The 16,193-nt window shown below is 41.8% G+C and overlaps 1 protein-coding gene across 4 annotated transcripts in view; it reads left to right on the top strand.

The window, feature by feature from the left end:
- The window catches only part of ATP6V0A4 (ATPase H+ transporting V0 subunit a4), a 72,768-nt gene that overhangs the window by 26,282 nt on the left and 30,293 nt on the right, over positions 1–16,193 (top strand). For 3 of the 4 annotated variants that reach the window (XM_087431432.1, XM_087431421.1, XM_014787714.2), the window contains exons 4-10: positions 29–123; positions 6,510–6,635; positions 7,114–7,208; positions 8,426–8,552; positions 10,999–11,081; positions 11,761–11,854; positions 14,473–14,685. In XM_087431432.1, coding sequence (XP_087287558.1) covers positions 29–123; positions 6,510–6,635; positions 7,114–7,208; positions 8,426–8,552; positions 10,999–11,081; positions 11,761–11,854; positions 14,473–14,685 — 833 coding nt within the window. The remainder of the gene's footprint in view (positions 1–28; positions 124–6,509; positions 6,636–7,113; positions 7,209–8,425; positions 8,553–10,998; positions 11,082–11,760; positions 11,855–14,472; positions 14,686–16,193) is intronic. The other variant, XM_087431426.1, reaches the window with a different exon arrangement.

Below are 16,193 nucleotides of genomic sequence, written 5' to 3'. Positions count from 1 at the left end.
GGCTCTCTGGTGGGGTTTCATCCCTCAGGTTTTCTGGAAGATGAGATGCAAAATGAGGTTGAGGTTCAATTGCCTGAGAAGTCCCCACCGACCCCTCTACCACGGGAAATGATCACCCTGGAGGTAGGTCCTTCCCTGCTTTGCTAAGCACAGTTGTGAATCTGTCTCCTGGGGAATCTGGGAGCCACTCATGCATCCTTTACCCAGTTGCTGCAGGCGTGGAGGCGGATTTACGTGGTTGTCCACTTTTCAGTGTTACTCCCTCAGGGAAATCCTGCTGTGCAATTTTCAGAGTCACTCCTCCTGATCCCAGAGAGAGCTTTTTTTCTCTCCCAATGCAGCCCTAGGGAAGCGCACCCCACTTTGAGGAGTGGTTTCCTTTGTGGGCGAAATATTCTTACAGGCAGCGAAGTCTTGTCTATATGGTGCCACTGAACAGGTTTGATGCTGGCATGATGAAATGTTCCTTCTTTTTTTAAAGCTATTGTCACCATGCTGTACATTGCATCCCTAGGACTTATTTAGCTTATAACTGGAAGTTTGTACCTTTTGACCACTTTTACCCATTTCGCCCCCCCACCTCCAGCCCCCCACCTCTGGCAACCACCAATCTGTTCTTTGTGTCTATGAGTTCTTTTTTTTTCTTCTTTTTTTTTAGATTCCACACATAAGTGAGATCATGCAGTATTTGGCTTTCTCTGTCTGCCTTATCTCACTTAGCATAATGACCTCAAGGCCCCTTTATGTTGGCACAAATGGCAGGATTTCCTTCTATTTTATGGCTGAATAATATCCATTTGTGTGTGTGTATATATATATATCACATTTTCCTTGTCCGTTCATCTGTTGTTGGACACTTGGGTTGTTTCCATGTCTTGGCTATTGTAAATAACGCTTCAGTGAACATGGGGATGCAGATATCCTTTGAGGTAGTGATTTCGTTTCCTCCAGATAAATACCTAGAAGTGGAATTTCTGGATCCAATAGGACATTTCCTAATTATCTGTCTGATGGGAAACAGCTGATGCATTGAGTCCACTCTAGATTGAGGCCTCTCCTCAGACTTGCTTCTGAGATTAACTGTGCTGAGATCAACCAAAACAGTTTTCTTTAGCCAAGGACGTTATGGCTTGTGGGACCCTCCCTCTTTCTTTCCCTTCTCTGTCTACTTCCTTTTGTAAAACATTGAGTACCTGCCCTGTGCAAGGCACCTTAGAGAGAAATAAAACATGGATGGCCATACCCTCTAGGAGCTTCTAGAGCAGATGGTGGGGAGAGGAGGGAGGGGTGAGAGGTAGGAGCCAGATCGTGAAAGATCATGAAAGGCCCTGTAGATCTTGATAAAAAATTGGATTTGTTTATCCTCAGAGGAGGAAGTGCTCACGAAGGGAGGTAGATAGGTAGCAGGGAGCTTCACTGAATTGAGCCTTATCTCTGCTGGGTGTTTTTTTTCTTTTAGGATAACTTAAAATTCTTGAAATTTTTGAAGCCATCAGTAGTATAAATCTAGATACTCTAACAGAGATATGAGATGGGCAACTCATCTAGAAAATATTTTGGATCTTGTCATATTAAAATCTGGGTATCTGGAGAGAAAGCTTTTAACCAGTATGAATAGGAGCTCCATAAAATTGTCTCCAATTTCAGTCTTATCACTAGTCTTCTAATAGCAGCCCCCTCCCACCATCATCCCTTTCACCCTCCCTAACACCTAGACCTGTTCTTGTGGACTGGGGGGTGTTCTTCTGGCTTATGCTCTCACCCTAATCTTTTTTTTTTTTTTAATTTTTATTTATTTATTTTTTTCCCCCAAAGCCCCAGTAGATAGTTGTATGTCACAGCTGCATATCCTTCTAGTTGCTGTATGTGGGATGCGGCCTCAGCATGGCCGGAGAAGCGGTGTGTCGGTGAGCGCCCGGGATCCGAACCCCGGGCCGCCAGCAGCGGAGCGCGAGCACTTAACTGCTAAGCCACGGGGCCGGTCCTCTCACCCTAATCTTAGTTCTGAATTTTGGTGGAAGTTTTCTGGGTTTTCCAGCTTTCTTCTTAACCATTCCAGTCTCTTCTGCCTCCTACTGCCAGCCTAACTTCTGTCATGGTAGTGCTTTATCTTGCCACTTTGCTGCTCAACAATGCACAGTGGTTCCCTTCTCACCTATGTCAGGTCCAACCTGGCCATCAGAGCCTGCTTCCCCAGCCCTGTCCTACCTCTCAAGTCCTCCACTCTCCTTGAGCTGGCCCCTTGATTGTTCTCTGTTTGTCTCAGGTTCATTTCTCAACTCCAAGCTGTTATTCACACCGTACCTCATGCTCAGAGCCTAGTGTGCCTTTCCTGTATGCACCCACCACTCTCTCAAATCTAACCACACCTCCAGACTCAGTTTAATTCTCGCCTATTCTATAAAGCCTTCTCCGACTATGCCAAGACACATGACTTCCAAGTTTCTCAGAACTTCTGTTGGGCTTCTGATCAATATTACATTTCCATAATTCATCTTCTAATTCAGTGATTCTCAAGCTTCTTTATCTCAGACTCCTTTATACTCTTAAACATTATTGAGGATCCTAAAAAGCTTTATTTATATAGGTTATATTTATTGATATTTACTGCATTAGGAACTAAAACTGAAAAAATTATAAAATATTTATTTATTAATTCATTTAAAAATAACGATAATATCTCATTACATTTTAATTTTTTTTTTTGTGAGGAAGATCGGCCCTGAGCTAACATCTGCCAACCTTCCTCTTTTTTTTTTTGCTGAGGAAGACTGGCCCTGGGCTAACATCCATGCCCATCTTCCTCTACTTTATATGGGACGCCGCTACAGCATGGCTTGACAAGTGGTGTGTTCCTGCGCTCCCAGGATCTGAACCGGCGAACCCCGGCCCACCGTAACAGAGTGCACTCACTTAACCGCTTGCGCCACTGAGCCGGCCCCTAATTTTTTTTTTCACTGAGGAAGATTGGCCCCGAGCTAACATCTGTGCCAATCTTCTTTATTTTGTATGTGAGTCGCTGCCAAAGTATGGCTGCCGACAAGTGGTGTACGTCCATGCCCGGGAACCGAACCCAGGCTGTGGAGGCAGAGCACACGGAACTTAATGTGGGGCCATGGGGCTGGCCCCCATGTTAACTTTTTTTAAATGAAAAATAACTGTATTTTCCAAGACAAAAACTTGGTGAGAAGAGTGGCATTGTTTGCAGATTTCTTAAATGCATGCCTTAGTAGAAGACTGGCTTCTCACATCTCTTTCGCTTTGAATCTGTTATGATATGTTGTTCTTGTTGAAGTATATAAAGATAATTCAACCTTGCACAGATATGTAGTTGGAAAAGGGAGGAGTATTTTAACAGCCTTTTCAAAGAATTGTGGATACTCTTCTTTGATGTTACATTGAAACTTGACAAGCACAGAGACTTTCTTGCTTTTGTTAAACGGGTAACAAGTGTTTTTCTTTCTTTGTTTTTTTTTTTTTTTGTGAGGAAGATCAGCCCTGAGCTAACATCTGCCAATCCTCCTCTTTTTGCTGAGGAAGACTGGCCCTGGGCTAACATCCATGCCCATCTTCCTCCACTTTATATGGGACGCCGCCATAGCATGGCTTGCCAAGCAGTGCGTCAGTGCGCGCCTGGGATCCAAAGCGGCGAACCCTGGGCCACAGCAGCGGAGCATGCGCACTTAACCGCTTGCGCCACTGGGCTGGCCCCAGGTGTTTTTGTTTCTAAATTGAGTTGGTTATATGTTTCAGATAGTACCTTAAAAATCAATTCATCCACATGAGTTTGATATTGGCTGTCTGGTTGGTTTTGAAACTGTACATTCTCACATTTGGAGTGATAACCTGTCAGAGAAGGGGCAATTAGATATGTGTCAACAGTCTTTACTCAGTTATTTCCCTTCTGGATATTATTTATTATAAAGATGAAATTAAAATATGAGCTTATGAGAGTAATATCTGTCTTACCATTGATCATGAGGGTTGGTTGGTTGATTGATTCAACTGATCTGGCAGTTAGTTGAGCTTTCCTCCCACATTCCTAGAAAGGAGAATCCTTCTACTGGCAAGAGTACACAAGTAATTTTGGGCCTTTGCCTTGTAGAATTTCTGAAGAGGCTTCGTAATGATCCTAGAAGAAATATTAATTCAGAAAAAAAATCTACACACAAATCCACCATCTCAGCAAAAACTGTCTTAACTTTTCTCTTTTCAGGTGTTATTCTTATCATCTATGTTTTTATATAACTATGTATCCATAATCTACATTGTAGATTTCTACTTTTTGCATTTACTATCACACTGTAAACCATTTCTTAGATATTGCATTGTTTCCCAAAATATTTTTTATGGCAGCATTGTTTTTAGTGGAATCATTAAGTGAATAGAGCGAATGGTTAAAAAATGGGGATTTCATTTTTTTCCTCAACTTTGTGCCACTATAGTCAGTGTTCAAAATTTGGGGTAGTGATTATCTCTGAGAGAGGAGGGAATGGGTTGCGACTGAAGCTGGGTGACAAGTGTGTGAGGTTCGTTATGCAGTTCTCTCCACTTATGTGTGTTTGGAATTTTCCATCATAAAAAATGTTAAATATTCAATTTTGTTTGATATTAATATGCTTTTTTAGGGGGGAAAGGAACTAATGTTGGCATGGATATCTTTTTTATTGTTTATTTTTTTCTCTTTGGTAAGGGTGACTCTTAGATGAATTAAAAAAATAACTAGCATGATAATCTCTGTCTTTTAATGTGATTTTAATCCATTTTCATTTATTGTGATTATTGATTTTCTGGCTTTTTGGTTTACCACTCCCTTTATTTTTTTCTCCTCTTCCCTGCGTTTCTGTAATACCCTCCAACCTCTTCTGCCTTCTCTTGGTTTGAAAGCTATAGATTATAGTTACACTTAACATTTCAGGATACATACTTAGTAAATTTTTCTCATTAACATCTGCTGCTGGTTCAATGATTATTCCTTTGTAGGTTATATGTCTTTTTTTCCCCCAATAGCCTTTAAAGTTTTACATTTGTTCTATAGTTTCACTACAATGTGTTTAAGTATGGATTTATTTGTAATTGTTGTTATTAAATATTGAATTGTTACAGTAGAATTTTTAGAAAATATGTGTAAGGTATAAAGAATAACAATATAGGAAACAACAAGTGCCACCACCCTGCATAAGATGAAAGGTGACCACACGGTGATGCACTTAAAGCCCTCTGTGTGCCCTCCTCATCCCTCCCTTCCCCTCCTCAGCCCTCCCCTACTCTCCTCTCCCCTCTTTACCCCTCCCCTCTTCTCCCCTCCCCTCTCCCCCCCCTTGGAGATAATCTCTATTCTGAAATTTGAATTTTTCTTTTCCTTGTTTCTTCATAGTTTCATTACATATTTAGTTATCTAAATAGCATATGGTTTAGCTTTGCACATTTTAAAGTTTTATATAAATGGAATCTATTGTATATTCTATTGCAATTTGCTGTTTTCGTACATCATTTTATTTTTAAGCCACCACATTGTTTCATGTTTCTGTAATTAATTCATTTTCATTGTTGGATAGTGTTTCTTTTATTAAATATGCCACACTTTATTCATTCTATTGTTGATGGACATTTGGTTAAATGAGAAATGAGCTTTCATATTTTTTAATTATTTGCTAAATCTCAGTAGTGCATTCACAAGTTGTGTCCAGTAGAGAGTCGATCCTCACCTATTGGATTTTGAATTTCAATAGCTATATTTCACATTTCCAGGATTTCTGAGTAGCTCTCTTTATAATTCCCAGTTCTTTCATTTTAGGACATGTTTGTTTAATAATTTCTTATTTTTCTTTCTAGTGAAAGCGATGCCTTCGTTTATCTCTTTGAACATTCTCTTAAAACTTTAAACTCATTTTCAGACTATTCTATGAACATAATTTCACCCAGTGTGATCTTGTGTTCTGATTGTTGATTTTGTTGGTGATTTTTCTCATCATTAGATTTCTTTGTGATTTTTGTCTTCTTCCTTCTGTGCTCACCCTTCTCTGAATAGCCTTTGTCACTTGCTCATACCTGGCTCTCCAGAGCCCAATCCAGAACTGGTGGTTTCTCTTTTTATATTTTATTATAAAATATTTTATATTTTATCATTACACAATGTGTTTGGGGCAGAAGGGATTCTCATTAAAGACTGAGAAGTCACTCTGGAGAGTGTGAATTCCCTCTAGCGTCCCTTTTTAGTGTTTTAAGTCGGGGGAGACATGCGATTTGCCCAAATGCCTTGACTTGTTCCTGAAGCTAACTTCCGTTCCATCAGAGTGTTTCCTAACCCTCGCATTTGATGATGGAGCTCTAGAGAGTGTGTGAATGTGATCTAGCTTATAGCTCTGTAAATTAGTCACCACTCAACTTCAAACTACATTATGATGCACGGAATAGTTTTTTGATATTTAGTTATCTGATGTGGTTAATGTACAGTAAACGTCATAGCACTTTCTGCCTGGCTTACCTTCTTTCTCCCTCCTGCATAGACTGCTCTAGAAAAACTGGAAGGAGAGTTACAGGAAGCCAACCAGAACCATCAGGCTTTGAAGAAAAGCTTCCTAGAGCTGACTGAACTCAAACATCTCCTGAAGAAAACCCAGGACTTCTTCGAGGTCGTTATTTGGGGACTATTTATTAAAGGGCCCTTTCCCTCAGAGCCTCAATTTTCCGTTTTGAAAGCTAGCTGGTTTGGAATATAAATAAATCACTCTGTTTCTGTGTCATGGCTAGGCCACTGGTGAGGGGGGAGAGTATTCTGGGTGGAATGTGGCTCTGGGTGGAAGGTGGTGCTGGGTGAACTGAATGCAAAAATTTTACTGTGCTCATTAACAAGTATGCACCCAAAATGGCCCAGACAGAAGTGGAAGTCAGAACAAAGCACAACAATTAGTTTGAGCAGATTTGGGGTTTTGGTGGGAAGAGACTGGAGAAGCTTTTTGATCTGTCAGAGAGCACTCTGCTTTTTGAGTTCTGTTAACTATTTGTGGAAAATTAAAGCTTCATTAAGAACAGACAAAACGTTGAGATGTGGGGTGCTTTTAAGGTAGTCTAAAAACATTTAAATGAAAATAGCGGTTCTTTGACTTTCAGACAGAAACCAATTTAGCTGACGATTTCTTTATTGAAGACACTTCTGGGCTCCTGGAGTTAAGAGCTACGCCTGCATACATGACTGGAAAGCTGGGGTTAGTGTGATTCCGTGTTCTGACAGTTACGTGTGGGTGGGTCCCTGGTCTGTAGCTCCATGCCTGGCGCGTGATAGATTTCCCTGAGTGTGTGAGTGAATTAATGAATGAATACACAAATAGCCACTGGAATGAGGATTATGTCACATGAATATAAGGCCTGCACACAGTAATAAACCCTTTAACCTTTTCAGGTTGGTGGAGTTTGAGGTAGTGTTATCTTCTTGTTAAAGGTGATACTAACATTCTTGAGCCTGAAAAGGGCAACGTTTGTATTGTTCCCACAGGGAAAAGATGCGGCGATAATTGTTTAGATGGGTTTTCTCAACTATTCTCTGGCTTTGGAACAAGGCTTATGGGGTATCTGTTTTTTCCCTATCTTTGAAATATTGCTTTGCTAATAAATAGATTTGGAGTCTGAAGTTTGAAGTGCAATTAGAAATGAGGTAGTTATGCAATCAAGTCGTCTACAAGTAGCAGTAATACGATGCAATTATACCCATCAAAGTGTGTGATGATTCAAAATGGTGGGATTTCATTCAATTTCCAAGTAAAACTGATGAATTGGTAAAAGTGGTGAGTTTTGGAATTCTAGTTTTTTATTCAATAGGTACTTGGAGGCCTGCTGTCTGAGGCATTGGGCATTAAATTTGAAATGGAAAGAAAAATATGTATTAAAAATATTTGATCAGAAAGTAATACAGGATCAACGTACGTTTAAAGTAATAGATCCATGAAAGCAGCAATTTTAAGGTTAATATGAAAAATTTGGGTCAAAAATTATCTAGATACCTGGATGATAGTAAAAGTAAAGATGTATAAAAATTAATGTATATGTTTCACTCTTAGTACATTATTTGTAAAAATGCATACTGACCATTATTGAGCATTTTGAACATTTGCTTCCTTAAGCCATACTGCTATAATGAATGGTTAATCATATTTTTAAATGCAAATAAGTGAATACATAGTATTGGGATGATTAAGGAAACCTCAGCATGTCAAAGGAAACATGAGGTCACAAGGCACTTGGGGCAAGTTGGGGCTTTGTGACCTTGTGGTCTTATGACCCCTGCCAGGTAGAGCTGTGTCGTCACTTCCTGCTCAGAGGGAAGTGGTTCTTCGTCTTATGGTTGCACATCTTCACCTCCTACGGGGCCTTGTCCCTGCAGCCCACTCCTCGTGCCTCAGTAATGCCTCCTCTCCTGACTGCCCAGGTTCACGGCTGGTGTGATAAACAGGGAGAGGATGGCTTCCTTTGAGAGGTTGCTGTGGCGCGTTTGCCGAGGAAACATCTACCTGAAGTTCAATGAGATGGAGGCGGTTCTGGAGGATCCCGTCACAGTGGGTATCTCAGGCTGCAGAACACTTCCTCTCAAATTTCCTGTAGACCTCACCAGAGGGGGTTCGTTCTCCCGAACATCAGGTCTTTAGTTCTATGAAGTTAATATCTATTTTCTTTCTTTCTCCTTTCGTTTTTTTTTTCTTTCCCTTTTTTTATACCTTTGAAAGGTCAATTCAAGGTCTGATTCTTTTTAACACCTCGTAAACGTTCACTCCTCCAAGAAATTGAGTATACTAGTTCCTGGAAACTTAACTATACTAGTGCCACACTGGGCAGCAGCTGTGTCTTAATCGTAAAGAACTAAGAACTGATTGAGGTCAGTGTGCTCAAGCTTCAGAGGGCAGAGGAGCCTAAGAGTGACCTGGGGATCTTGTTAAGATGCACATTCTGATTCAGTGGGTCTGGGGTGGGGTCTGAGATTCTGCATTTTTAACAAGCTTACTAATGCTGGTAGTCAACGGACCTCACACTGTGAACAAGGATTTCAAGGGGCTCTTCACCGAGTGCCACACATTTGTTGTTGTTCATTCCATAGGATTTTGCTTCCTCCACCCTTCCAGTTAGTATTTAAATCCACTTACTCTTTAATTCCAAGAAGCTAGGCTTATTTCTAAGAGAGTCATAATCTTTTCCAGAATAGAGGCTTAAAAAATTAATTTTATGCTTTTTTTCATGGAAAACAACTTTATAGTTAAAGTAAATGCAATTTAAAATAAGAAGAAAGCTTATAAAAACAAATGCGAACCCCCACCACTTTAATGTCTTTATTTTTATTTTTCCCTTGTGTTGTTTTTCTCTAATCCAGCCATAGCCAGGTATAATTTAATGTAATATGGTAGTAGTAATAACATAAAAATCATTTTTTATACTTTTCCTTCCTTTTAAATTTCCACCTATATTACTATGCGTCCTTTATAAATATTTTAGAGTTTGACATTGAATCATTACTTTTCATTATCATGTTTTGACATGTAATAGTCATGGTGGTAGAGAGTATTTATAAAGTAGACATCTGGAAAAAGATGACTTTAGCCTGCTAACATTGAAGATCTACTGGGCAGATAACATGAGATCAGAATGAATTCTGGGTTCTGGTGGATCAAGAGACAAGAGAACCTAAGAGATTCAGAAAGGACTAGGAGTGGGCTTCATGGATGAAGAAACCTTTGGAAATAATGTAAAGCAAGTAGCTCCCCAAATCCTAAAACACCCCTCCCCTGCTCTGAAGAGCAACTCCCAAAGAGATGATTCATTTTGATGTTATTTTCATTTGATGCCTAATGTTTCCATTGAGCTCATGTGACATTTACTATTTTTGGATACTTTATTTCCAATTTTTTTTTTCCAGAATATAGACACTTTGATAAGCCTCTTCATGCATGAGGATTTTTTTTTTCTTTTGAGTTACTTCCATGATATGAATTCAAGGAAATAGGATTGCTGGTTTAAAGGATGTGGTTGTTTTCATGACACTTGATGGGTCCTGACAAATGGCTTTTCAGTGGGGTCGTACCTGATTCTAGTGCCCCGAGTGGTATGGGACAAGCGCGTTGGATTTGTTATAACTTTTCCAACAATGGGTTTCATAATTTTACCTTTACCCCTCACCCCAAACTAAATAAAAGTGAAATAGCACATTTCTTTGCTTACAGTAAAAGTTAAAACATTTTCATATATGCCTATGAAATATATATCCTCCCTTTTTTGTGAATTGTCAAACTTGGACTTTAAAAATGCATTTTAATCAGTGTCCTTATGAGCATATATTGAGTAACCTGTGAGTCAAACATTAGACATGGCTTTACCCTTGTTAAATATCAAATACCCACTCACCCCTGAAATGTAGATGTGTACACTTAATTCTGGTGAATTAGGACAGCTATTTTTATTTTAAGACTTGCAATATCCTGATTCCTCTCTTCTGGATGTTTCCGTGTTTATTAACACATTTATTATAGGGCTTAGAGCTGAATACAAGACCCAGCTGTGGTCCAACTAGTGTAACAAATAGTGGGGTTTTTGCTTTAAGACTGCACTGGGGGCCAGCCCCAGTGGCCTAGTGGTTAAGTTTGGTGCACTCTGCTTCAGCGACCTGGGCTGGTCCCCAGGAGTGGACCTACACCACTCATAGGTGGCCGTGCTGTGGCAGCCCACACACAAACAATGGAGAAAGATTGGCAACAGATGTTAGCTCAGGGTGAGTCTTCCCCAGCAAAAAAAAAAAAGACTGCACTAGCCTCTCTGAGCCCCCCGCCCCCGCCCCGCCTGCCTCTGTGGCCTTGCTCTCAACCATAATGAACTGTGAACTTAGATCAACTGGGAGAAGTTGAAGTTTTCCAATTTTAAATTTATAATTTTTTTTAAACCGAAAAACAGGACTTTACATTTCTATTATATTCTAACTAGAAAGAAAAATAATTTTTTTAATTTGTTCTGATTTTCCAGAAAGAAGAAATTAAAAAGAATATATTCATCATATTTTATCAAGGAGAGCAGCTCAGGCGGAAAATCAAGAAGATTTGTGATGGGTAAGAGAGACTGTTCACAGCTGTTTCACCAGTGATTGGGTCAGGGTAAGGTAGAGGGGTGTGCAGTGCAAACGAGACGTGACTGGGGCTACTTTGAGGTCCATTAGGGGTTTAGAATAACTTTCCCATATTTGACAAGATAGTGTTAAAAATGCCACTGATTTTTAATAACTTTGGGAATAGGAATAGAGAGAACTTGAATAAGCAAAATTTAAAGGTAACTAAAAGTAGACATTTTAACCATTTCAGTTTATTCCTTCTCTCTTCTTCTATCAGCTGCTAAAGAGGAGGCAAACCACACGCCAGTTGTTTCTGAGTTTACACAATTTCTTATATCCAGCCCCGTAGAAGCAAAAATTATTCAGTAGAGATTAATCAATTCTGGGGGGAAGAAGAGACAAGTCAAGCCTGTAGTCTTATTTATAAAACAGCTCACAGGTTTTATGGTTTGAATGAAGCTCATTTATATAATAGAACCATAGCTTTAATTCAAGTAGTGCGAGTGAGGTGTTGGGAACCCTGATGATGGGGACTCATTTCTGACTGCCGACGAGGCAGTTGTTCTAGGAAAAGGCGGCCATCCAACCAAAGCCAGCAAATGATGGCGTAGCAGAAGAGGACGTGCAGACTGCTTTGCAGCAGTAACCCATGTGTGTCCTTTGGAATGCATTAAACTTAGGTTTCGAGCCACCGTATACCCCTGCCCAGAGCCTGCGGCGGAGCGCAGAGAGATGCTGGCTGGCGTCAACGCGAGGCTGGAAGATCTAATCACCGTGAGTGAGGAGTTCCGGTGCATGACCTGAGTGGGGGTGTAGATGGGCTACCTCTGCCATTTCTGCAGAAGTCCTGTCCCTAGCGACCCTTGCTGGAAGCCTGGATGGCATGTTCACTATGCTCTTCTGGCTATTGCTGCAGAAAATATCATAATTAGAAAGCAGTGTTCAGTAAGCTGGAGGTGATGATTCTGCATGTCAGTAATGCTTTGCCCAGGCTTGGAATTGACCACAGCCCTAGTCAGCCTTTGGGTGGCCACCCCTCTCTGATAAAAGGAGCCCTTTATTGCTCACCTAGCCTAGGGCGCAGCTATGATACAACTAACTAGCCAATTAAGTTGAACAACCAGTCTGACCGAATCTTTTTCCAGTGAATTGCCCAGTTGTTTGAGCCAACCAATTAATTCTGTAAAGACAATGAGTTTCACCATGTGAACACACCCCAAATTCATATCCTCTTATAAAGTCTGTCATCAGCCAGAGTGGCACTCAACACATATGATTAGAACACTTTCTTCAATCAGCTTTGAAAATATCACTAACAGCAGCTGGACCTCCATCAGATTGAATATTCTGGATCAGTGCTGTCCAATAGAACTTTCCATGGTATCAGAAATGTCATATAACCTGCGAGTCCAATGTGACATCCATGAGCCACATGTGACCGCTGTGCACTTGAAACATGTCTAGTGCAACCGAGGAACTGAATTTTTATTTAATTTTAATTAAATTTAAATTTTAGCAGCTGCATTTGGCTGCTGTATTGGTCACCATAGTTCTAGATCCTCAATGAGTGTGTTTAGAAATTAGGGGTGTATGTGTGTGTATGTGTTTCAAAACTCTTAAGCTGGGGCCGACCCCGTGGCTTAGTGGTTAAGTGCGTGTGCTCCGCTACTGGCAGCCCACGTTCGGATCCCGGGTGCGCAACGACGCACCGCTTGTCCGGCCATGCTGAGGTGGCGTCCCACGTACAGCAACTAGAAGGATGTGCACCTATGACATAGAACTAGCTACTGGGGCTTTGGGGAGAAAAAGGGAAAAAAAAAGAGGAGGATTGGCAATAGATGTTAGCTCAGGGCCGGTCTTCCTCAACAAAAAGAGGAGGATTGGCATGGCTGTTAGATCAGGGCTGATCTCCCTCACAAAGAACAACAACCACAACAAATTAAAAGAACAAAACAAAACAAAACAAAAAACAAAACTCTTAAGCTAACAGACATATCTTTACCTTCCCAGAAAAATCTGTTTAATTTCTTTAATCCTCTCTGTTCCCTCTTTGTCACTTGTCAAGGAGACTGTTCCCCTGAGGCAATTACCCTTGAAGTCCTTCTTCCCAAAAAGTCTGTGCTAGATTTTATGAAAACTTCATGGGGAGAATGGAAAAGAAGTTATGGTAAACTTACGCTTATGTTGAGTATGACTTGGGTAGCCATGTGTAAAGCCACATACTGAAAAGGGTTACTCAGTTGTTTCACCAGAACAAAAACTAATTCCATTAAATGAATTCTATGTGGGCCAAATTGTCCATTTGTTCCTTCCTTCATTAATTCACTTGTCATTTATTGGAGAGATTATGTATGTAAAGCATTTGGATAGGTGTATTAGTTTCTTAGGGCTGCTTGTAACAAATTACCACCGAGTGTCTTAAAACAATAGGAATTTATCCTCTCACAGTTCTGGAGGCTGGGAGTCCTAAATCAAGGTGTCAGCAGAGACATGCTTCCTTTGAAGGCTCTAGGAAAGGATCCTTCCTTGTCTGTTCTGCTATGGTCCGAATGTTTGTGTCCCCCCAAAATTCATATGTTGAAAACCTAACGCCCAAGGTGATGGTGTTAGAAGATGGGGCCTTGGGAGGTGATTAGGTCATGAGGGCAAAAGAATTAGTGTCCCTATAAAAGAGGCCCCAGAGAGCTCGCTTGCCCCTTCTGCCATGTAAGGATAGAATTTGAAGTCTGCAACCCGGAAGAGGGCCCTCACCCAACCACGCTGGCACCCTGATCTCCAGCCTCCAGAACTGTGAGAAATAAATTTCTGTTGTTTATAAGCCGCCCAGTCTGTGGTATTTTGTTATAGCAGCCCGAATAGACTAAGACATCTTCCTAGCCTCTGGTGATTATTGGCAATCCTTGGTGTTCCTTGGTTTGTAGATGCATGACTCCAATCTCCGCCTCCATCACACAGGGTGCTCTTCCCTGTGTCCCTTGATGTCCAGCTTTCTTATAAGGACACTGGTTACGTTGGAGTAGGGCCCACCCTACTCCAATACGACCTCACCTTAACTTGATTACATCTGCAAAGAGCCTTTTTCCAAATAAGATCATATTCACAGTTACCAGGCATTAGGACCTCAACATATCTTTTTGAGGGACACAATTCAACACATAACAATAGTACTGTAAGGAATTAGAAGAAAAGGAAGATATGATCTTTTCCTAAGGGTTTTAGCCTCTAGTAGGGCAGATAACTGCTCATGAGAGTTAAAGGCCGGGTGAGAGCTTCAGGCCAGAGGAGGAGCCCAGGGCAGGGGAAGCCACTATGGCTGATGAACTCCATTTTTGCCACATTGCCAGACATCTCCATAAGTGTCCCTTGTGTTTCTGCGTGTTGTTTTTGCCCAGGTCATAACCCAAACGGAGTCTCACCGTCAGCGCCTCCTGCAAGAAGCAGCTGCCAACTGGCACTCCTGGGTCGTCAAAGTGCAGAAGATGAAGGCCGTTTACCACATCCTGAACATGTGCAACATCGACGTCACCCAGCAGTGCATCATCGCCGAGATCTGGTTCCCGGTGGCCGACACCGGGCGCATCAAGAGGGCCTTAGAGCAAGGCATGGTGAGCGGTGGGTGGATCGGAGTGGGGGGGGGGGTCAAGTCCAGCTGCGGCAGCTCCTCTGCCAGACACTCAGGTTGTCAGCCTCCTAAGGCACGTGAACCTCACAAGTGAAGTTGGTAGGATTGTCTCCTTCATCTTTGTATCTTCAGTTCTTAACCCAGTGCTAGGGCGCATATCAGAAACTCCTTTTCTTCTCAGGGTTTGACAAATATTCAATATTTCTTTGATCTTCAGTGAGTGTGTATTGAGCACTGATGTGCAGTCCCTCTGCTAGTTATGTCGTAGGTCATCCTTTACCTCATGAAGGTCACAGCCTAGCTGGAAAGACAAATAACCAGGCGCTGTAATCATGGTCCAATGAGTAGGTTGCTCACTGTGTGCCAGCAACTGTGCTAAGCACTTAGGTACCTTATTTAATCCTCACAGCTCTCTCTATTCATCCCTAGATGTTCACTGTGCACCAGGAACTGATTGAGGGCTATGCTGGCAGAACAAGGCCCTGCTCCGATAGACTTTCTAGAAAGGGGGATGGACAGTAAGCATGTCCATAACTATACGACTTCAGGCAGTGATATGTGGTGGGCAGGAAGTAAAGCAGGGGATAGGGAAGGATGGGGTGGGGAGTAGGAGCTTGTTCTGATCCCCTGTTCAACCCATTGGTGAAGAAGGGACACTTTCCCTTAAATAGTACCAGACGGCCAAACACGTGACACCTGACACTGGACAGATGAGCTTGGCAGCCGTTTATTAGTCATGTAGGTTCATAGCCCAGGGGAGGAGGACGCCATGTGTCACACAGGGCCACATGGAGTTTACACTTGGGACCTTTACTTGGGAGCAGAATGAACCAGCAAGGGCTATGGGAAGCAGGCTTTATCGTGACAAGAGGGTGGAGTAACCCCTGGTTTCCATAATTTTCTGGGGTGGCAGAGGAGTGAAACCCATTAGGTTGAAGACTGGGCTGTGTGCAGCTAGTCTGGCTGGTAGGAGAACCAGCTGGGTGGGGAGCCTGTCCTGCTAAGTGGGTGGCGTATTTGGTAAGAGCAGAGGAACTCATGGCTTTGCCTTTGGGGCCATGTGAGACTCAAAGATGTCAAGGCAGCACTTGAAATTTTAGGTTTTACAATACCGTTATAGGGCCGTTGCCAGAGAAGGCCCCTCTGAGTAGGTGGCATTGGAGCAGACTTCCCTAAATGTCATGGGAAAGTTGGGGTGGGGTGGGAGGAAGAGCTTCTAAGCTGAAGGGTCTGAAGGTAAAGGCTTTGAGGTGGGATTGGACTAGGAGATAGGAGCTATCTTTATTCCCTTTGCACAGATGAGGAAACCAAGGCACAGAGAGTAGAAGTAGCTTGACCAGGGCCCTGTCAGAAGGCAGCCATGTCCGAGTGACACGATCCAGTTTGCATTTTAGAAACATTTCACCACAGTGTGAAAAAGATTGTGGGACCAGCAGGGAGGGCTTGTCCCAGTGCGGATTTGAACTGAATGGTGTCATCCTATAATCATGA

This window comes from Ceratotherium simum, chromosome 1 (assembly GCF_057802395.1).
Source record: "Ceratotherium simum simum isolate JZ-2026a chromosome 1, ASM5780239v1, whole genome shotgun sequence".
In the NCBI taxonomy this organism is placed as follows: Eukaryota; Metazoa; Chordata; class Mammalia; order Perissodactyla; family Rhinocerotidae; genus Ceratotherium; species Ceratotherium simum.
This window is presented reverse-complemented; position numbering and strand designations above follow the sequence as displayed.